The following is a 23432-nucleotide window of genomic DNA, read 5'->3' as shown; positions in this document are numbered from 1 at the left end:
GATCCACTGTGCCCCCCATTCCCAGTAGTAATTGAGGATCCGCTGTGCTCCCCCCATTCCCAGTAGTAGTTGAGGATCCGCTGTGCTCCCCCCATTCCCAGCAGTAGTTGAGGATCCACTGTGCCCCCCATTCCCAGTAGTAATTGAGGATCCACTGTGCCCCCATTCCCAGTAGTAATTGAGGATCCGCTGTGCTCCCCCCATTCCCAGTAGTAGTTGAGGATCCGCTATGCCCCCATTCCCAGTAGTAATTGAGGATCCACTGTGCCCCCATTCCCAGTAGTAATTGAGGATCCGCTGTGCCCCCATTCCCAGTAGTAGTTGAGGATCCGCTGTGCTCCCCCCATTCCCAGTAGTAGTTGAGGATCCGCTGTGCCCCCCATTCCCAGTAGTAGTTGAGGATCCGCTGTGCTCCCCCCATTCCCAGTAGTAGTTGAGGATCTGCTGTGCCCCCATTCCCAGTAGTAGTTGAGGATCCGCTGTGCCCCCATTCCCAGTAGTAGTTGAGGATCCGCTGTGCCCCCATTCCCAGTAGTAGTTGAGGATCCGCTGTGCCCCCATTCCCAGTAGTAGTTGAGGATCCGCTGTGCCCCCATTCCCAGTAGTAATTGAGGATCCGCTGGGCCCCCATTCCCAGTAGTAGTTGAGGATCCGCTGTGCCCCCATTCCCAGTAGTAATTGAGGATCCGCTGTGCTCCCCCCATTCCCAGTAGTAGTTGAGGATCCGCTGTGCCCCCATTCCCAGTAGTAATTGAGGATCCACTGTGCCCCCATTCCCAGTAGTAATTGAGGATCCGCTGTGCCCCCATTCCCAGTAGTAATTGAGGATCCGCTGTGCTCCCCCCATTCCCAGTAGTAGTTGAGGATCCGCTGTGCCCCCATTCCCAGTAGTAGTTTAGGATCCGCTGTGCTCCCCCCATTCCCAGTAGTAGTTGAGGATCCGCTGTGCCCCCCATTCCCAGTAGTAGTTGATGATCCGCTGTGCCCCCATTCCCAGTAGTAGTTGAGGATCTGCTGTGCCCCCCATTCCCAGTAGTAGTTGAGGATCCGCTGTGCCCCCATTCCCAGTAGTAGTTGAGGATCCGCTGTGCCCCCATTCCCAGTAGTAGTTGAGGATCAGCTGTGCCCCCATTCCCAGTAGTAGTTGAGGATCCGCTGTGCCCCATTCCCAGTAGTAGTTGAGGATCCGCTGTGCCCCCATTCCCAGTAGTAGTTGAGGATCCGCTGTGCCCCCATTCCCAGTAGTAATTGAGGATCCGCTTGGCCCCCATTCCCAGTAGTAGTTGAGGATCCGCTGTGCCCCCATTCTCAGTAGTAGTTGAGGATCCACTGTGCCCCCATTCCCAGCAGTAGTTGAGGATCCGCTGTGCCCCCATTCCCAGTAGTAATCGAGGATCCGCTGGGCCCCCATTCCAAGCAGTAGTTGAGGATCCGCTGTGCCCCTCATTCCCAGTAGTAGTTGAGGATCCGCTGTGCCCCCATTCCCAGTAGCAGTTGAGGATCCACTGTGCCCCCATTCCTAGCAGTAGTTGAGGGTCCACTGTTCTCCCCCCATTCCCAGCAGTAGTTGAGGATCCACTGTGCCCCCATTCCCAGTAGTAGTTGAGGATCTCCCATGCCCCCCATTCCCAGTAGTAGTTGAGGATCTCCCATGCCCCCCATTCCCAGCAGTAGTTGAGGATCCGCTGTGCCCCCCTTTCCCAGCAGTAGTTGAGGATCCCCTGTGCCCCCATTCCCAGTAGAAGTTGAGGATCCACTGTGCCCCCATTCCCAGCAGTAGTTAAGGATCCCCCATGCTCCCCATTCCCAGCAGTAGTTAAGGATCCGCTGTGCCCCCTCCCATTCCCTGCAGTAGCTGAGCATCCACTGTGCCCCCTTTCCCAGCAGTAGTTGAGGATCCGCTGTGCTCCCATTCCCAGTAGTAGTTGGGATCAGCTGTGCCCCCATTCCCAGTAGTATTTGAGGATCCGCTGTGCCCCCCATTCCCAGTATTAGTTGAGGATCCGCTGTGCCCCCCATTCCCAGTAGTAGTTGAGGATCCGCTGTGCCCCCATTCCCATTAGTAATTGAGGATCCGCTGTGCCCCCCATTCCCAGTAGTAATTGAGGATCTGCTGTGCTCCCCCCATTCCCAGTAGTAATTGAGGATCCACTGTGCCCCCATTCCCAGTAGTAATTGAGGATCCGCTGTGCTCCCCCCATTCCCAGTAGTAGTTGAGGATCCGCTGTGCTCCCCCCATTCCCAGTAGTAATTGAGGATCCACTGTGCCCCCATTCCCAGTAGTAGTTGAGGATCCGCTGTGCTCCCCCCATTCCCAGTAGTAGTTGAGGATCCGCTGTGCCCCCCATTCCCAGTAGTAGTTGAGGATCTGCTGTGCCCCCATTCCCAGTAGTAGTTGAGGATCCGCTGTGCCCCCATTCCCAGTAGTAGTTGAGGATCCGCTGTGCCCCCATTCCCAGTAGTAGTTGAGGATCAGCTGTGCCCCCATTCCCAGTAGTAGTTGAGGATCCGCTGTGCCCCCATTCCCAGTAGTAGTTGAGGATCAGCTGTGCCCCCATTCCCAGTAGAAATTGAGGATCCGCTGGGCCCCCATTCCCAGTAGTAATTGAGGATCCGCTGTGCCCCCTTTCCCAGTAGTAATTGAGGATCCGCTGTGCTCCCCCCATTCCCAGTAGTAGTTGAGGATCCGCTGTGCTCCCCCCATTCCCAGTAGTAATTGAGGATCCACTGTGCCCCCATTCCCAGTAGTAGTTGAGGATCCGCTGTGCTCCCCCCATTCCCAGTAGTAGTTGAGGATCCGCTGTGCCCCCCATTCCCAGTAGTAGTTGAGGATCCGCTGTGCTCCCCCCATTCCCAGTAGTAGTTGAGGATCTGCTGTGCCCCCATTCCCAGTAGTAGTTGAGGATCCGCTGTGCCCCCATTCCCAGTAGTAGTTGAGGATCCGCTGTGCCCCCATTCCCAGTAGTAGTTGAGGATCAGCTGTGCCCCCATTCCCAGTAGTAGTTGAGGATCCGCTGTGCCCCCATTCCCAGTAGTAGTTGAGGATCAGCTGTGCCCCCATTCCCAGTAGTAATTGAGGATCCGCTGGGCCCCCATTCCCAGTAGTAGTTGAGGATCCACTGTGCCCCCATTCCCAGTAGTAATATAGGATCTGCTGTGCTCCCCCCATTCCCAGTAGTAGTTGAGGATCCGCTGTGCCCCCATTCCCAGTAGTAACTGAGGATCCACTGTGCCCCCATTCCCAGTAGTAATTGAGGATCCGCTGTGCCCCCATTCCCAGTAGTAATTGAGGATCCGCTGTGCTCCCCCCATTCCCAGTAGTAGTTGAGGATCCGCTGTGCCCCCATTCCCAGTAGTAGTTGAGGATCCGCTGTGCTCCCCCCATTCCCAGTAGTAGTTGAGGATCCGCTGTGCCCCCCATTCCCAGTAGTAGTTGATGATCTGCTGTGCCCCCATTCCCAGTAGTAGTTGAGGATCTGCTGTGCCCCCCATTCCCAGTAGTAGTTGAGGATCCGCTGTGCCCCCATTCCCAGTAGTAGTTGAGGATCCGCTGTGCCCCCATTCCCAGTAGTAGTTGAGGATCAGCTGTGCCCCCATTCCCAGTAGTAGTTGAGGATCCGCTGTGCCCCATTCCCAGTAGTAGTTGAGGATCCGCTGTGCCCCCATTCCCAGTAGTAGTTGAGGATCCGCTGTGCCCCCATTCCCAGTAGTAATTGAGGATCCGCTGGGCCCCCATTCCCAGTAGTAGTTGAGGATCCGCTGTGCCCCCATTCTCAGTAGTAGTTGAGGATCCACTGTGCCCCCATTCCCAGCAGTAGTTGAGGATCCGCTGTGCCCCCATTCCCAGTAGTATTTGAGGATCCGCTGGGCCCCCATTCCCAGTAGTAGTTGAGGATCCGCTGTGCCCCCATTCTCAGTAGTAGTTGAGGATCCGCTGTGCCCCCATTCTCAGTAGTAGTTGAGGATCCGCTGTGCCCCCATTCCCAGTAGTAGTTGAGGATCCGCTGGGCCCCCATTCCCAGTAGTAGTTGAGGATCCGCTGTGCCCCCATTCTCAGTAGTAGTTGAGGATCCGCTGTGCCCCCATTCTCAGTAGTAGTTGAGGATCCGCTGTGCCCCCATTCTCAGTATTAGTTGAGGATCCACTGTGCCCCCATTCCCAGCAGTAGTTGAGGATCCGCTGTGCCCCCATTCCCAGTAGTAATTGAGGATCCGCTGGGCCCCCATTCCCAGTAGTAGTTGAGGATCCGCTGTGCCCCCATTCTCAGTAGTAGTTGAGGATCCGCTGTGCCCCCATTCTCAGTAGTAGTTGAGGATCCGCTGTGCCCCCATTCCCAGTAGAAGTGTTATGTCGCCGCTTATCACATGTCAGGCCCAGTCTCTAGGAGAACAGGATGTGGTTGTGGGTGATAAGCGGTGAAAGGTATAGCAATAATCTACTCAGTACCCCTGGTACTAGGTCCAATTTGGCGACATAACACGATCAGCTTCATTGCTCCCAATATGTCTTCTCAGCCGCAGGTGTCAGTCATGGGAGACGGCGCCATCCGGAATACTTTATACTGACAGAGGAAATTACAAATGACTAAAAACATACAGAGGCAAATCCTGCGCCATATTTCTCCTGTGCCTCCCCCGATACTAACAGCGCAGAGATCACTCCTCATCATCTGATCACATTCATTGGTGACATCTTACCTCGTACACCGGTCACCTCCAGAGCTGCACCTCCCGCCCTTTATTCATCAAAACCTGTGCAATAGCCAATAGCAACCAATCAGACCAAAATGAAAGCAGCGATCTGATTGGTTGCTATGGGCAGCTGGTCTGCTTTTCCTCTGCACAGGTTTTGCCGAATCTCCTCCCATGGAGATTATGGTGAGGACGGATCTTGAGTTAACTCTATAATTTATCAGTTCTGTTAAAGTTTTTCCTCCTTTGCTCCTATTTCTCCTTCCTTTTCTTCTGTATTTTTCCCTTTCTTCCTAATTTTCTATTTCCTTCCTCTCTTTTTTTCTTTTCTTTTTCTCTTCCTTCCTTCCTGCTGTCTATACCCTTTCCCCCCCCTCTCTTTCATCCCTTCCTACTTTACTTCCTTCTTTTGTCCCTTCTTTCTCCTCCTTTCTTGCTTCCTCCTTTTCTTTCTTCCTTTCCTACCTTGGATCCTTCCTTCTTTCTCTACAATTCTTCCTCATTTCCCTTTCATTTGTTATTTCACATCCATTCCATATTTATCCTACATATTTTTCTTTCTTCCTGCTTTCCCTTTCTTCCTTCCTTCCACCCTTTCCTTCTCCCTTATTCCTACATCTCTCCTTCCTTCCTCCATTCTTCCTTTCCTTCCTTTCTTCTTTCCTCTTGCCTTCCTTCCGTAGTTTCTTTCTCCTTCCCTTCCTACCCCTTTACTTCCTTCATCTGTTCTTCCTTCCTTTTTTCTTCCTTTCCTTCCTTCCTTCCTTCCTTCCTTCTTTCCTATTTACTTCCTTTCTCCTTTCCTTTCTACCTCCTTTCCTTCCGTTCTTCCTCCTTCCTTTTTTTTTCTTTCTTTCTTCCTTCCATACTTTCTTCATCCTTCCCTTACTACCTCTCTCCTTCCTTTCCTTACTTCCTTCTTTTCTTCCTTCCCTACCTTGGATCCTTCCTTCTCTACCTACCATTCTTCCTCCGTTCCCTTTCATTTGTCCTTTCAAATCCATCCTTTCCATCTTTTTCCTTCATCTTTTTCTTTCTTTTTCCTTTCCCTTCCTTCCTTTCTTCCTCCTTCCCTTCCTACCTCTCTCCTTCCTTCATCCATTCTTCCTTCCTTTTTCCTCCTCTCCTTCCTTTCTTCTTTCCTCTTTCCTTCCTTCCTACCTCCTTTCCTTCCATTCTTCCCCCTTTCCTTCTGTTCTTCCTCCTTTCCTTCCTACCTTTTTTCTTTCTTTCTTCCTTCCTTGCTTCCTTCCATACATTCTTCATTCTTCCCTTCCTACCTCTCTCCTTCCTTTTCCTTCCATTCCTTCTATTCTTCCTTCCTTCCTTCCTTCCATTCCTACATTGGATTCTTCCTCCTGTCCTCTTTTTCCTTTTTCCGTTCACGTCCATCCTTTCCATCTTTTTTTCCTTCATCCTTTTCTTTCTTCCTCCTTTTCTTTTCCTTCCTTCCTCCTTTTCTTCCATCCTTCCTCCTTTTCTTCCATCCTGTCTCATCCTTCTTCCTTCCACTAGACTTTAGTCACAGACCGTCCAATGTGTGATGATTATGGGTTTATTAAGGAATTATGTTTTTTATTCTAAAAACCAATCAGAGCCTTTTCTATTCTCAATCTCATCAAGCTCCTCCCAGCTTCTGATGCTGATGGGGGGGGGGGGGGGGGCAGCAGAGGTTTGGAGTCCCCCTCTAGTGGTCATGCTTGGGATGGATGAGTTAGTTTCGTAGTCAGATTCATTCTTTTTGCTCTTTTTATCGTTAAACCAGTTTGTTAAAGGTCCCGTAAAGTGAAGCATCTGCTGCCACCTCCTGGGGGGAGGACAGAATCATGGTGAACGTACTGGGCAGCACCTGTTGTGCCACAGGTTCATCTCCCATGTAGTCCCAGGAGTAGGGTTATAATTCTCACAGTACACAAAGGGTTAATGAGGAACGGAACAGCAGAACTGGAACAAGAAACTATAAAAACGCATTAGGTCTATCAATCAGAATCACAATGAACGTACTTGGCAGCAGCTGTTGTGCCGCAGGTTTATTCCAGCCTCATCTCCTCGTGTAGTCGCTGTCAGGAACAGTGTAATGACAATCACAGTACACAAAGAGTTAATGAGGATTGGAACAACAGAACTGGTGCATTTCATGAAGAGCCATAAAACGCGTCGGTCCTATCAATCACATTGGAGATTGGGGGGAGGGAAGTGACTGGCAGGGACGGACAGCGAACAAATCACTGTAGATGGATTGACTCCGCAGTGTGAAGCTGCCAGTATCTGACCGAAACGCGTTCGTCTCTCACTAAATCATCCAGTAAACGGGACATTTGTCTGAATTTGGGTTTTTAACTCGGAGTAATAAATTATTTGTGTCTTCCCTGTAGTTGCTGGACACGAAATTATAACATGAACTACTGGCTCATCATCCGCCTGCCGATCCTCATCGCCATCGGGGTGAGTTGTCATGGACACCATCAGGGCCCATTATAAGGTGGCACTCTGATCCCGCATTGTGGCCCTGCTAGCGCCCTCTTCTGACAATTTCTATTCAGTTTTATTTGTTTTATCTGATTCTGGGAAAGCAGTGTGAAAACCAATATGGCCGTCATTGCCGCCATTGCCGCCCAGACATTTGTTGTCACCCATTATTGCCTGAGTCCTGAATGGCATTGCAATAAAGAAAAAAAAAAGAAATAGTCTGCAACCTGCGGCTCCCTGGACGTGCTGGGAGTTATACACTGCTCAAAAACATAAAGGTAACACTAAACAACACAATGTAACTCCAAGTCACTGACACTTGTGTGAGATCCCACTGTCCACTCAGGAAGAACACTGAATGACAATCAATTTCACATGGAACAGACAACACGTGGAAATTATAGGCAATTAGCAAGACACCCCCAATAAAGGAGGGGTTCTGCAGGTGGTGACCACAGACCACTTCTCAGTTCCTATGCTTCCTGGATGATGTTTTGGTCACTTTTGAATGCTGGCGGTGCTTTCACTATAGTGGTAGCATGAGACTGAGTCTACAACCCACACAAGTGGCTCAGGTAGTGCAGCTCATCCAGAATGGCACATCAATGCGAGCTGTGGCAAGAAGGTTCGCTGTGTCTGTCAGCGTAGTGTCCAGAGCATGGAGGCGCTACCAGGAGACAGTCCAGTACATCAGGAGACATGGAGGAGGCCGTAGGAGGGCAACAACCCAGCAGCAGGACCGCTACCTCCGCCTTTGTGCAAGGAGGAGCAGGAGGAGCACTGCCAGAGCCCTGCAAAATGACCTCCAGCAGGACACAAATGTGCATGTGTCCACTCAAACGGTCAGAAACAGACTCCATGAGGGTGTTATGGGGGCTCAATGTCCACAGGTGGGGGTTGTGCTTACAGCCCAACACCATGCAGGACATTTGGCATTTGCCAGAGAACACCAAGATTGGCAAATTGACCACTGGTTCCCTGTGCTCTTCACAGATGAAAGCAGGTTCACACTGAGCACATGTGACAGACGTGACAGAGTCTGGAGACGCCGTGGAGAACGTTCTGCTGCCTGCAACATCCTCCAGCATGACCGGTTTGGTGGTGGGTCAGTAATGGTGTGGGGTGGCATTTCTTTGGGGGCCGCACAGCCCTCCATGTGCTTGCCAGAGGTAGCCTGACTGCCATTAGGCACCGAGATGAGATCCTCAGACCCCTTGTGAGACCATATGCTGGTGCGGTTGGCCCTGGGTTCCTCCTAATACAAGACAATGCTAGACCTCATGTGGCTGGAGTGTGTCAGCAGTTCCTACAAGAGGAAGGCATTGATGCTATGGACTGGCCGCCCGTTCCCCTGAATCCGATTGAGCACATCTGGGACGTCTCGCTCCATCCACCACAGACTGTCCAGGAGTTGGCAGATGCTTTAGTCCAGGTCTGGGAGGACATCCCTCAGGAGACCATCCTCCACCTCATCAGGAGCATGCCCAGGCGTTGTAGGGAGGTCATACGGGCACGTGGAGGCCACACACACTACTGAGCGTCATTGGGACTTGTATTAAGGACATTACATAAAGTTGGATCGGCCTGTAGTGGGGTTTTCCACTGTGATTTTGAGTGTGACCCCATATCCAGACCTCCATGGGTTGATGCATTTGATTTCCATTGATAATTTTTGTGTGATTTTGTTGTCAGCGCATTCAGCTATGTAAAGAGGAAAGTATTTCATATGATTAGTTCATTCATTCAGATCTAGGACGTGTTATCTTCGTGTCATCTTTATTTTTGGGCAGTGTAATTCCTCAACCAGGTGAAGAACAGTCTTCTGAGTGAATGGTTCAGGGAATCGATCTCATCCAGTACAAGATCCATCAGTGCATTTACTATTCATAGCTGTAGGAAAGTCAAAACCCGAAAACACGAGATCTGCCGTGTCAGCCATATTGGTTATCACTCAGCTTTCCCAGGAATAGATGGGATAGAGGCAATAAATTGATCTCTGGCTCATTTGGCGTCAGGCTTTGATTCATTATGGGAATTTTCCATGTTTCTCTATTCACAGGTGAACTTCGTCATCTTCATCCGAGTCATCTGTATCATCATCTCAAAGCTGCAGGCGAATCTGATGTGCAGAACAGACACCAAGTGCAGGTGGGTCCACTGGGGGGCGCCATTATATGTGATCAGCAGCTGTAAATGAGGTGGAGTGCCGCCATATGCATCATGTCCACTACATACATGTTATCTGTTATAGAAGACTTGGCTGTGCTACCAATAATATTACTGATGGTCTCCAGGCTCCTCCTCCTCATTGAGGCTCCTCCCCTGATGCTTAATGATCAATGGTCTTTTCTCACTGGAGGTTTAGTTTCTTTTAAAAGACTAGAACACATAGCACTCCAGATTTAGCATGCAAGTATACTTTTTTATTGTAGCATAAAACTGATGATCATCACAGGAAAATACAGGATAAAATCTGACGTGTTTCAGCTGTATGAGCCTTAGTCATAGATATCACTGAATAAGGCTTATACAGACAAAATTTGTCAGGTCTTATACTTTATTTTTATGTAATCTATTATAAAAGACTTAACTGTGATACTAATAATGTTACTGATGGTCTCCAGGCTCCTCCTCCTCATTGAGGCTCCTCCCCTAATGTTGACAAAGTTTAATGATTAATGGTCTTTTCACTCTGGAGGTTTAGTCGCTTTTTAAAAGGATACTCTGGATTTTGCATGCAGGTATTCTTCTATATTTAAGCATAAAAGTGATAATATTCACAGGAAAATACACAATAAGATCTGACTTTTTTCAGCCTTAGTTATAGATACCACTGAACAAGGCTTTATAAAGCTGAAACCTGTCAGGTCTATACTGTATTTTCCACTACATACATGTTATCTATTATAAAAGACTTTGCTGTGATACTAATAATATAACTGTTGATCTCCAGGCTCCTCCTCCTCATTGAGACTCCTCCCCTGATGCTAAATAATCATTGTTTTTTTCTCACTGGTGGTTTAGTTGCTTGTAAAAGAATACAACACTGGACAATCCGTAATTTGCATGCATGTATTCTTTTTCATTGAAGAACAAAACTGATGATCATAAAAATACAGGATATGAACTGACACATTACAGCTGTATAAGGCTTAGTTATAGATATCACTGAAGAAGGCTTATACGAAGGCAAAACCTGTCAGGTCTTACACTATCAGTTTTATGCTTTAATATAAAAGTATACTTGCAAGCAAAATCCAGATTGCTGTGTATTCTATTCTTTTAGAAGCAACTTAACCTCCAGTGAGAAAAGACCATTGATCAATAACTGTGGCAGCTGCAGGGGAGGAGCCTTAATAAGGAGGAGGAGCCTGGAGACTATCAGTTATTTTATTAGTTCCACAGCCAAGTCTTGTATAATAGATAATATGTATGTAGTGGAAAATACAGTGTAAGACCTGACAGGTTTCGGCTGTATGAGCCTTTTTCAGTCGTATCTATGACTAATGCTTATACAGCTGAAACACGTGTCACGATTCAGCTGGCAGGAGGTGGATCCTCTGTGCCAGAGAGGGATTGGCGTGGACCGTGCTAGTGGACCGGTTCTAAGTTACTACTGGTATTCACCAGAGCCCGCCGCAAAGCGGGATGGTCTTGCAGCGGCGGTAGTAACCAGGTCATATCCACTAGCAACGGCTCAACCTCTCTGACTGCTGAAGATAGGCGCGGTACAAGGGAGTAGACAGAAGCAAGGTCGGACGTAGCAGAAGGTCGGGGCAGGCAGCAAGGATCGTAGTCAGGGGCAACGGCAGGAGGTCTGGAACACAGGCTAGGAACACACAAGGAAACGCTTTCACTGGCACAATGGCAACAAGATCCGGCGAGGGAGTGCAGGGGAAGTGAGGTATACATGGGGAGTGCACAGGTGAACACACTAATTAGAACAACTGCGCCAATCAGTGGCGCAGTGGCCCTTTAAATCGCAGAGACCCGGCGCGCGCGCGCCCTAGGGAGCGGGGCCGCGCGCGCCGGGACAGGACCGACGGAGAGCGAGTCAGGTACGGGAGCCGGGGTGCGCATCGCGAGCGGGCGCCACCCGCATCGCGAATCGCATCCCGGCTGGAGGCGGTATCGCAGCGCACCCGGTCAGTGGATCTGACCGGGGCGCTGCAGTAGCGAGGATGTGGCGAGCGCTCCGGGGAGGAGCGGGGACCCGGAGCGCTCGGCGTAACAGTACCCCCCCCCCTTGGGTCTCCCCCTCTTCTTTGAGCCTGAGAACCTGAGGACCAGACTTTTGTCTAGGATGTTGTCCTCAGGTTCCCAGGATCTCTCTTCAGGACCACAGCCCTCCCAATCGACCAAAAAAATTTTTTTCCCTCTGACCGTCTTGGAGGCCAGTATCTCCTTTACGGAGAAGATGTCAGAGGAACCGGAAACAGGAGTGGGAGAAACAAGTTTGGGAGAGAAACGGTTGATGATGAGTGGTTTAAGAAGAGAGACATGAAAGGCATTAGGAATACGAAGAGAAGGAGGAAGAAGAAGTTTGTAAGAGACAGGATTAATTTGGCACAAGATTTTGAAAGGACCAAGATAGCGTGGTCCCAGTTTGTAGCTGGGGACACGGAAGCGGACATATTTAGCGGAGAGCCATACCTTGTCTCCGGGAGAAAAAATGGGGGGAGCTCTTCTTTTCTTATCGGCAAACTTTTTCATGCGAGATGAAGCCTGTAAAAGAGAATTTTGGGTCTCTTTCCATATGGTGGAAAGATCACGAGTCACTTCATCCACAGCGGGCAAACCAGAGGGCAAGGGAGTAGGGAGGGGGGGAAGAGGGTGACGGCCGTACACCACGAAAAATGGGGATTTAGAAGAAGATTCAGAGACTCTGAAGTTGTACGAGAATTCGGCCCATGGTAGAAGATCTGCCCAGTCATCCTGGCGGGAGGAAACAAAATGCCGTAAATAGTCACCCAGGACCTGGTTAATTCTTTCTACTTGCCCATTGGATTGAGGATGATAAGCAGAAGAGAAGTTTAATTTAATCTTGAGTTGTTTACAGAGAGCCCTCCAGAATTTTGACACGAATTGGACGCCTCTATCCGAGACGATCTGCGTGGGCAAACCGTGAAGACGAAAAATGTGTACAAAAAATTGTTTTGCCAACTGAGGCGCTGAAGGAAGACCAGGAAGAGGAATAAAATGTGCCATCTTGGAAAATCGATCAACGACCACCCAAACAACAGTGTTGCCACGGGATGGGGGTAAGTCTGTAATAAAGTCCATACCAATCAGAGACCAAGGCTGTTCGGGGACAGGCAGAGGATGAAGGAGACCAGCAGGCTTCTGGCGAGGAGTCTTATCCCGGGCACAGACAGTACAGGCCCGCACAAAATCAACAACATCCGTCTCCAGAGTCGGCCACCAATAGAAGCGAGAGATGAGTTGCAAAGACTTTTTGATGCCCGCATGGCCAGCGAGGTGGGAGGAGTGACCCCATTTGAGAATCCCGAGACGTTGGCGTGGAGAAACGAAGGTCTTCCCTGGAGGAGTTTGCCTGATGGAGACTGGAGAAGTGGAGATCAGACAGTCAGGAGGAATGATGTGTTGCGGAGAGACCTCTACTTCCGAAGCATCCGAGGAACGAGAGAGAGCATCGGCCCTAATGTTCTTGTCGGCAGGGCGAAAATGAATTTCAAAGTTAAAACGGGCAAAGAACAAAGACCACCTGGCCTGGCGAGGATTCAGCCGTTGGGCAGACTGGAGATAGGAGAGATTCTTGTGGTCGGTGTAAATGATAACTGGAAATTTTGATCCCTCCAGCAGATGCCTCCATTCCTCAAGTGCCAATTTAATGGCCAGTAGTTCTCGATCCCCGATGGAGTAGTTCCTCTCCGCCGGAGAGAAGGTCCTAGAAAAAAAACCACAAGTAACAGCATGCCCGGAAGAATTTTTTTGTAGAAGGACCGCTCCAGCTCCCACTGAGGAGGCATCAACCTCCAATAGGAAGGGTTTAGATGGGTCAGGTCTGGAGAGCACGGGAGCAGAAGAAAAGGCAGACTTGAGCCGTTTAAATGCGTCTTCCGCTTGAGGAGACCAGGACTTAGGATTGGCATTCTTCTTGGTTAAAGCCACGATAGGAGCCACAATAGTGGAAAAATGAGGAATAAATTGTCTGTAATAATTGGCGAACCCCAAAAAACGTTGGATAGCACGGAGTCCGGAGGGGCGTGGCCAATCTAAGACGGCAGAGAGTTTGTCTGGATCCATTTGTAGTCCCTGGCCAGAGACCAAGTATCCTAGGAAAGGAAGAGATTGACATTCAAACAGACATTTCTCCATTTTGGCATAAAGTTGATTGTCTCGAAGTCTCTGAAGAACCATGCGGACATGCTGGCGGTGTTCCTCTAAGTTGGCAGAAAAAATCAGAATATCGTCCAGATACACAACAACACAGGAATATAAGAGATCACGAAAAATTTCATTAACAAAGTCTTGGAAGACGGCAGGGGCGTTGCACAGGCCAAAGGGCATGACCAGATACTCAAAGTGTCCATCTCTAGTGTTAAATGCAGTTTTCCATTCGTCCCCCTCCCTGATGCGGATGAGATTATAAGCACCTCTTAAGTCCAGTTTGGTAAAGATGTGGGCACCTTGAAGGCGATCAAAGAGTTCTGAGATAAGAGGTAGGGGGTAGCGGTTCTTTACCGTGATTTTATTAAGTCCGCGGTAATCAATGCAAGGACGTAGGGAGCCATCTTTTTTGGACACAAAGAAAAATCCAGCTCCGGCAGGAGAGGAGGATTTGCGGATAAACCCCTTTTTTAAATTTTCCTGGATGTATTCAGACATAGCAAGAGTCTCTGGGGCAGAGAGAGGATAAATTCTGCCCCGGGGTGGAGTAGTGCCCGGGAGGAGGTCAATAGGACAGTCATAAGGCCTGTGAGGAGGTAAAGTCTCAGCTTGTTTTTTGCAAAATACGTCAGCATAGTCCATATAAGCCTTAGGGAGACCGGTTACAGGGGGAACCACAGGGTCACGGCAGGGAGTACTGGGAACCGGTTTAAGACAGTCCTTGAAACAAGAAGTACCCCAGCTCTTGATCTCTCCTGTGGACCAATCAAGGGTTGGGGAATGGCGTTGAAGCCACGGTAGTCCAAGGAGAATTTCGGAAGTGCAATTGGAGAGGACCAAAAACTCAATTTTTTCGTGATGAGGTCCGATGCACATTAGGAGGGGCTCCGTGCGGTAACGTATGGTACAGTCCAATCTTTCATTGTTAACGCAATTGATGTAGAGGGGTCTGGCGAGACTGGTCACCGGGATGTTGAACCTGTTGATGAGAGAGGCCAAAATAAAATTTTCTGCAGATCCGGAATCCAAGAAGGCCATGGTAGAGAAGGAGAAGGTAGAGGCAGATATCCGCACAGGCACAGTAAGGCGTGGAGAAGCAGAGTTGACATCAAGAACTGTCTCACCTTTGTGCGGAGTCAGCGTACGTCTTTCCAGGCGGGGAGGACGTATAGGACAATCCTTCAGGAAGTGTTAGGTACCGGCACAGTACAGGCAAAGATTCTCCATGCGGCGTCGTGTCCTCTCTTGAGGTGTCAAGCGAGACCGGTCAACTTGCATAGCCTCCACGGCGGGAGGCACAGGAACGGATTGCAGAGGACCAGAGGAGAGAGGAGCCGGGGAGAAAAAACGCCTTGTGCGAACAAAGTCCATATCCTGGCGGAGCTCCTGACGCCTTTCGGAAAAACGCATGTCAATGCGAGTGGCTAGATGAATGAGTTCATGCAGGTTAGCAGGAATTTCTCGTGCGGCCAGAACATCTTTAATGTTGCTGGATAGGCCTTTTTTAAAGGTCGCGCAGAGGGCCTCATTATTCCAGGATAATTCGGAAGCAAGAGTACGGAATTGTATGGCGTACTCGCCAACGGAAGAATTACCCTGGACCAGGTTCAGCAGGGCAGTCTCAGCAGAAGAGGCTCGGGCAGGTTCCTCAAAGACACTTCGAATTTCCGAGAAGAAGGAGTGTACAGAGGCAGTGACGGGGTCATTGCGGTCCCATAGCGGTGTGGCCCATGACAGAGCTTTCCCAGACAGAAGGCTGACTACGAAAGCCACCTTAGACCTTTCAGTAGGAAACTGGTCCGACATCATCTCCAAGTGCAGGGAACATTGTGAAAGAAACCCACGGCAAAACTTAGAGTCCCCATCAAATTTATCCGGCAAGGATAGTCGTAGGCCGGAAGCGGCCACTCGCTGCGGAGGAGGTGCAGGAGCAGGCGGAGGAGATGATTGTTGAAGCTGTGGTAGTAGCTGCTGTAGCATCACGGTCAGTTGAGACAGCTGGTGGCCTTGTTGCGCTATCTGTTGCGACTGCTGGGCGACCACCGTGGTGAGGTCGGCGACAACTGGCAGTGGAACTTCAGCGGGATCCATGGCCGGATCTACTGTCACGATTCGGCTGGCAGGAGGTGGATCCTCTGTGCCAGAGAGGGATTGGCGTGGACCGTGCTAGTGGACCGGTTCTAAGTCACTACTGGTTTTCACCAGAGCCCGCCGCAAAGCGGGATGGTCTTGCAGCGGCGGTAGTAACCAGGTCGTATCCACTAGCAACGGCTCAACCTCTCTGACTGCTGAAGATAGGCGCGGTACAAGGGAGTAGACAAGAGCAAGGTCGGACGTAGCAGAAGGTCGGGGCAGGCAGCAAGGATCGTAGTCAGGGGCAACGGCAGGAGGTCTGGAACACAGGCTAGGAACACACTGGGAAACGCTTTCACTGGCACAATGGCAACAAGATCCGGCGAGGGAGTGCAGGGGAAGTGAGGTATACATAGGGAGTGCACAGGTGAACACACTAATTAGAACAACTGCGCCAATCAGTGGCGCAGTGGCCCTTTAAATCGCAGAGACCCGGCGCGCGCGCGCCCTAGGGAGCGGGGCCGCGCGCGCCGGGACAGGACCGACGGAGAGCGAATCAGGAACGGGAGCCGGGGTGCGCATCGCGAGCGGGCACCACCCGCATCGCGAATCGCATCCCGGCTGGAGGTGGTATCGCAGCGCACCCGGTCAGTGGATCTGACCGGGGCGCTGCAGTAGCGAGGATGTGGCGAGCGCTCCGGGGAGGAGCGGGGACCCGGAGCGCTCGGCGTAACAACACGTCAGATCTTATCCTCTATTTTCCTGTAAAGTTTATTATTTTTATGCTTCAAAAAAGAATACTTGCGTACAAAATCTGTAGTGCTGGGCGTTCTATTCTTCTATTTATTGCATTACCGGTTGGTGCTCCAGCATCAGGACCGTGCACTAGGAGGTTGCTTCATGTGTCACATTATTATGTATTACATATTAAGTTGATTGTAGTTTATCATTTCTGTCCTGGAAATCATCCTTCCATACACTGACCTCCTCCTGAGCTTGTGTTTATACACATAGCCAATATGAAACAAGCAAAACTGCAGTATAAAGTACAGGGGAAAAACAAAATTTTCATTTGTTTTCCCTTAGTCTCCTCAGCAGCACAATATTAGGTGTTTCTGCCCCTGTGAGCTAATAGATTTTTTAATTCAATCAAACGAAAAGCCTGTAGGCACCTCCCCCTTTGAGGTTCCCACACTAATTAAAGTGTCGGTTATAGGAATGTACAAAAAAAACGCTGCCACGGATAAGGTGCAGAGGTAAGTGCAAAATTTTGAGAAAAAAGTGCAAATTTATTATAACGTGTTTCAGGGACGGTCTGCCCCTTTCATCAGACATGCAGGATACAGACAGAAACATCCTTTATTCAAAATTTTGCACTTACCTCTGCACCTTATGCGTGGCAGTGCTTTTTTGCACATCCCAATAACCGGCACTTTAATTAGTGTGGGAACCTCTTGTATATTGTCAACTCCACATGGATATGGGAATGAAAGGTTGAAGCTGCAGCCAAGAGGGATTCTCCATCATTACCATCTGAGCCTGTAGGATGTGAGTGTCCATTGAATTCTTTGAGCGTTGTGCCTCAATTGTTGCAAAATGAAAATTGGTGAGTTTTATCCAACCTGTGGATCCATTTATTTGTCTGGGAATCATTGCACATTGGAGCGCTCATCTGTTTGTTTTTTTCCACTACACAACAGGAAGTACCGTATTAGTACTGTATATACTCGAGTATAAGCCGAGACCCCTAATTTCAACCCAAAATCCCAGGAAAAGTTATTGACTCGAGTATAAGCCTAGGGTGGGAAATACATCATCCACCCCTGTCATTATCCAGACCCGTCATTAACATCCTCATCATCATCACCGCCTGTCATCATCCAGACCCTCATCATCATCACCTGTCATCATCCCCTTGTCATCATCCCACACATCCCCCCTTCATCATCCCCTTGTCATCATCCCCACCCCCCTTCATCATCCCACACCCCCCCTTCATCATCCTCTTGTCATCATCCCACACCCCCCTTCATCATCCCCTTGTCATCATCCGCCCTCAGTGGCCTTCAACCTGCGGACCTCCAGAGGTTTCAAAACTACAACTCCCAGCAAGCCCGGGCAGCCATCGGCTGTCCGGGCTTGCTGGGAGTTGTAGTTTTGAAACCTCCGGAGGTCCGCAGGTTGAAGACCACTGCGGCCTTCGACATCCTCCAGCCCCCTCTCACCCCCTTTAGTTATGTACAGTACTCACCTCCGCTCGGTGCAGGGCTGTCTGGTGAGTAGGTCGTCCGGTGGGATAGTGGTTCCGGGCTGCTATCTTCACTGGGGGCGCCTCTTCTCCGTGCTTCCGGCCCGGAATAGAGGCGTTGCCTTGACAATGACGCAGAAGTACGTTGGCAATGAACGTACCTCTGCGTCATTGTCAAGGCAACGTGACTATTCTGGGGCCGGGCCCGAAGCGCTTAGAAGAGGCCTCCCCGGTGAAGATAGCAGCCCGGAACCACTATCCCACCGGACGACCTTCTCTCCGGACAGTCCTGCAGCACCGGACCAGCGCCGAGCGGAGGTGAGTACTGTACAGAACTAAAGGGGGGTGAGAGGGGGCTGGATGATGTCGAAGGCCGCAGTGGTCTTCAACCTGCGGACCTCCGGAGGTTTCAAAACTACAACTCCCAGCAAGCCCGGACAGCCGATGGCTGCCCGGGCTTGCTGGGAGTTGTAGTTTTGAAACCTCTGGAGGTCCGCAGGTTGAAGACCACTGCGGGTCGAGAGTTCACTCGAGTATGAGCCGAGGGGGGTGTTTTCAGCACGAAAAATCGTGCTGAAAAACTCGGCTTATACTCGAGTATATACGGTACATTTTCACGTAACAAAAAAAAAAAAAGGTAAGTATAAAGGGAGGAAAGCAGGAGACTAAGGGTAAACAAATTAACAAACAAAATGTAGTCTTCCCTGTCGTCCCTCAGCAGCACAATATGGGGATTTAGCAAGTATAACCCTTAGGGAGGGCTCTCCTGCCTTGCAGAATTCTGAATAGTTCTAGTGAAAATTTTTCACTACATAGAAAAGTGTCAACTCTATAGTGTTTTAGAAAAGTCAATGTGTACTCCAAGTTGAAGAATGGCAGATATGTTCCAAAGGGACAGAATTATGTTCAGCCCAAGAGGTTTAAATAGACCTTGTAGAGTGATCTCTAGTGGACTCTGGTGCAGTCAAACCTTTAGAAGTCTAACAAAGTTTAATACACTCACAAATCCCTGGGAAATAGAACATTTTGATGCTTTAGAAAATAAGAAGGTTTCCAGACTTTCGAAATGATTTAGTTCTTTCCAAATAAATTCTTAAACATCTCCCCAAATCTATGGTGGCAAAATCCTTTTGAGAAGATCCAGACTCAGGAGAAAACTGTGGAATAGAAATGAATTAATGTTTGCAAAAGAAACAACTTTAGGCATAAAAGATGGAAGGAATCTCAGAAGGTCTTTCCCAGGTAAGAAAGTGGTATAAGCCAAATCTGAAGCCAAAGCTAAAAGTTCACTAACCCTCTTGGCAGTAGTAACAGCCAACAACAAGACCAGTTTAAGAGTGAGGAACCTGCGTCCCGCTTCATCTAAAGGTTCAAAGGGTTGAGCACAAAGACTAACGCCAAATCCCATGAGGCAACAGGCTTTACAGATCTTGGCCGAATTCTGGTGATGGCTTTAATAAAGGATTTGACTACTGACTCGAGTGAGGCGTCTGTGAAGGAACGCTGATAAAGCTCCATCCTGTAGGAACTCCAGAATTGATGGAATAGAAGGAGAGGAGGGGTCATTCTTCCTGACAGCACACCACTTGTGAAGAATTCTTCTAACTCTGGCGTAAGTCCTGTTAGTCGCCCCACTCCTAGAATGAGATAGCGTCTGAAGTATGCAGTCCAAAAACCCTCTGGCTTTCAATAGGGACCTATCAACCTCCATGCTGTCAGATTGAATGTTCTGAGGTTGTGGCAGAGCTGAGTGCCCTGAGGGGGTGTGGGGGGGGGGGGGGGGGGTCTCCAATAAACTCCTCTGCTCATCTAAATGAGCTGGGAGAACCAGGATCTCTTGGGCCAAAATGGAATGATTGCTATCACTGAGGCCTGATCCTGTCTGATCTTCATCAATACCTTGGGTATCAAGGAAGTTGGCGGAAAGATGTATGTCAGCTTGAATCTCCAAGGAGTTGTCATGGCATCTATCCAAGAAGGATTTTCCGCAGGATAAAGGGAGCATAAAATGTCTAACTTGCGATTGGTTCTTGTAGTCATCAGGTCTATTTCTGGAAGACCCCAAAGATCCACAAGCTGAAGGAATACCTCTTGGTCCAGTGTCCATTCTCCAGGAACTGTCAGATCTCTGCTCAGGAGGTCCGCAATGACATTCTGAACTCCCTTCATGTGGGCAGCAGATAACTTGAGTATTCTGGACTCTGCCCAACGACAGATCTTTGCCACTTCTTGAAGTAGTGTAACAGATCTTGTTCCTCCCTGTTTGTTTATATAATAAACTGCTGCCATGTTGTCTGTTCTCACCTTGACAGTTTCTTCCATGAGGAGAGGGGAGAAATGAAGGAGGGCATAGTCGATTCCTCTCAGTTCCTTGATATTGGAAGATAGAAGTAGTTCTTCTGGACTCCACTTCCCAGCCGCCTTCCTCCCTAGAAGAAGAGCGCCCCATCCGGACCCTGAAGCGTCTGTTGTATAGACTAACCAATGTGGTTCTAGAAGGGACATCCAGTCCCGGGGTACAGCCCACCACTTCAGGGACCTGCGAACTGAGGGAGAAAAGTCTGAGGAGAGAGTCCAGGGAGGAAATCTTCCTGTCCCAGGATGGCAGGACTTCTGCTTGTAGGGGTCTCATATGCCACAATGCCCATGGGACTGCTTCTGCTGAGGATGATAGGAGACCTAGAAATCTCATGAGTGTCCTCAGGGATATCCTCCAAAGGAATTGATAATTCTTGGATATCCTTTCCTTTCTTGCCGGAGATAGATAAATTCTCATATTTAGACAGAACCCCAGAAAAGTTCTTACCTTGTCCAGAATTAAATGGGACTCTTCCATATTTACCACCCATCCAAGCCTGTGAAGTAAGTCTAAAGTCAGACTGGTGAGGAGATGGAGTTCTTCCGGGGATCTGGCTAGAATCAGCCAATCGTCTAGGTACGGTATAATTCTGATCCCTTGTACTCTGAGTACCACCATCATGGAAGATACTACTTTTGTGAAGACAAACGGGGCGGTTGTGATCCCAAAAGGAAGGACTCGAAATTGGAGATGATGAAGAACTCCCCTGATGTAGACAGCAATGTGGAGGAACTTTCTGTGGTGCTGGAAAATAGGTATCTGAAAGTATGCGTTCTTGGGATCCAAGGACACCATATAGTCGTCTTTCAGAAGGATTGACTGAATTTTGTTTTTTACAATAAATCTGTTTATGTATTTGAGGTCTATTATTTGTCTTTACTTCCCAAGAAACACAGGAGAATATACTCCTTTGCCTCTCTCGGCTAGAGGAACGGGTTCTACTGCAGCAATGGGGATGAGATCTAGAATTGACTGCTCCAAAAAGTCCTGTTTTGGGGACCTGAGGATGGTGGATATAAGGAACCTTTCTGGCGGATGAGAAACAAGAGAGATTGCATAACCTCTTTTACAATATCTGGAACCCACTTGTCCCTTATGAGACTTTACCAAGCTGGGAGAGAAGACTGGAGACGACCGCCAACAGGCATGCTGTCCGAGTCAGAAGTCTGGCTTCTTGGCGCCTCTGGATCTCTGTGGGGAACGGTCACGCCTCTGTTGATTATAACGGCCTCGAAAGGATCTGTTGGATAAGGGAAGACTCTTCCCTTTCCTGTCAGAGAGCTCCTCCATAATTGTATCAAGTTTGGATCCAAGCAATTTCCCCGGCATATACTCTAAATTGCATAATGTATACTTAGAAGAGTTATCGCCAGGCCAGGGTCTAAGTCATGTAGTAGCAGAGGAGAGGGACATGTTATGGGCAGACAGTTTAACCTGCTGACAGGTAGTCCATACCTACCATATTTTTCGCCCTATAGGACGCACCGGCGTATAAGACGCACCCAATTTATAGGTGCAAAATCTAAAAAAAATAAAGATTTTGAACCCAATAGTGGTCTTCAACCTGCGGACCTCCAGATGTTGGAAAACAACAACTCCCAACATGCCTGGACAGCCGTTGGCTGTCCGGGCATGCTGGAAGTTGTAGTTTTGCAAAATCTGGAGGTCCGCAGATTGAAGACCACTGCATAGGAGGTAATACTCACGTGTCCCCGCCGTACCGGACCCGTCACCGCTGCCCTGGATGTCGCTCCATCGCTGTCGCCGTGTCTCCGTCGCTCCGGAACGTCTCTGCTGCCGGCCGGGTATCCTCGCTCTCAGTCACCGCCATCACGTCGTTACGCACGCCGACGCACGTACGCGACGACGTGATGACGAGGAAGGAGAGCGCCGGCCATACAGGGGATCCCTGAACGGAGAAGACACAGAGGAGGCAGGTAAGGTCCCTCCCGGTGTCCTGTAAGCACTAACCCGACCTTCAGTCGGGCTGTTCGGGACCGTCGCGGTGAAATCGCGGCGGTCCCGAACAGCCGGGTTCGAGTCACTTTCGCTTCAGACGCGGCAGTCAGCTTTGATTGCCGCGTCTGAAGGGTTAATACAGGGCATCACCGCGATCGGTGATGTCCTGTATTAGCCGCAGGTCCCGGCCGTTGATGGCCGCAGGGACCACCGCGATAGGGGTGTATTCGCCGTATAAGACGCACCGACTTTTTCCCCCCAGTATTGCGAAAAATACGGTAAATTTATATATTTGAAGGACTTCACGATATCCTCCCTACTTACCCCAGAGTCAATATCGTCTTGAACTCTTGAGAGCCAGGCCTTCATGGAGTTAATGACCTCAAGAGAGGCGCACCCCCGCACACCCTACAGTACTCTGACTAGCGGCTGTAGTATAGGACCGCTTCAGGGACACCTCAATATGGTGGTCTATAGGATCCTTTAGGCTAGATCCGTCATCTGAATGTACATTAGTCCTTTTAGACAGTTTTGCATTAGCAAAATCCACTTTAGGGGGGGGGTGGGGTGGGTTTGGTTAATCCAATCCGTAGACTTGGATGGGTCCAGAGGAAAACGCCTGCTCAAAACTGGAGCTTTTTCAGGACTTACCCATTCCAACTTCATAAGCTCCAGTAGCGTATAATCATCCACCGTGAAAACCCGAGGTCCTCTCGAGGTGGAAGGACCTTCCCCACGTTTGTCTGGAAAACGTCTGCTCAGCTCGAATAAATTTAGGGGATTTCTCCACAGGAAAGGGAGTCTCTTCCTGAATCTCTTCGTCCTCAGAAGAGGATGATTTAGTCTCGTCCACTACTCTACAGTCCTCATCAGAGTGGATTATAGTGAATAATTCACATCGTCTAGAATTTTTGGTAGCGGGAGGGACAACAGCTAAGGAATCCTTTTAGTTCTTTAATGGATCCAAAAACAGATTCCTTAACCCACACAAACATATCCTGCATGGATGGTTCCGGATTAGGCGGAAGTCTGGGACGACATGAGGGGCAAATGGAGAATTCATAGCCATCTGGGAGAGGAGTTTTATAAGATGTACACTCAATGGGATTATTTATCAATAATGGTCTTGGCAAGATCATTTTTGTGGTTTGTCTAGGTGCGGGTTTTTTTGGGGCGGTGCGGCTCCAAATGTATCATATTGTCGCAGTGACCATAATAAATATTGCGCAGATCTGCACCCAGATCCTTTTCTACCGCCGCTTTCAGATCATGTCCACCCTGA

The 23432-nt window shown here is 49.4% G+C and overlaps 1 protein-coding gene across 2 annotated transcripts in view; it reads left to right on the top strand.

The window, feature by feature from the left end:
* GLP1R (glucagon like peptide 1 receptor) overlaps window positions 1-23432 on the top strand; it is a 587398-nt gene that overhangs the window by 551193 nt on the left and 12773 nt on the right. For both annotated transcript variants that reach the window (XM_056568649.1, XM_056568650.1), the window contains 2 exons: window positions 7067-7136; window positions 9220-9308. In XM_056568649.1, coding sequence (XP_056424624.1) covers window positions 7067-7136; window positions 9220-9308 — 159 coding nt within the window. The remainder of the gene's footprint in view (window positions 1-7066; window positions 7137-9219; window positions 9309-23432) is intronic.

The sequence above is a fragment of the Hyla sarda genome, chromosome 3 (assembly GCF_029499605.1).
Source record: "Hyla sarda isolate aHylSar1 chromosome 3, aHylSar1.hap1, whole genome shotgun sequence".
NCBI lineage: Eukaryota > Metazoa > Chordata > Amphibia > Anura > Hylidae > Hyla > Hyla sarda.
This window is presented reverse-complemented; position numbering and strand designations above follow the sequence as displayed.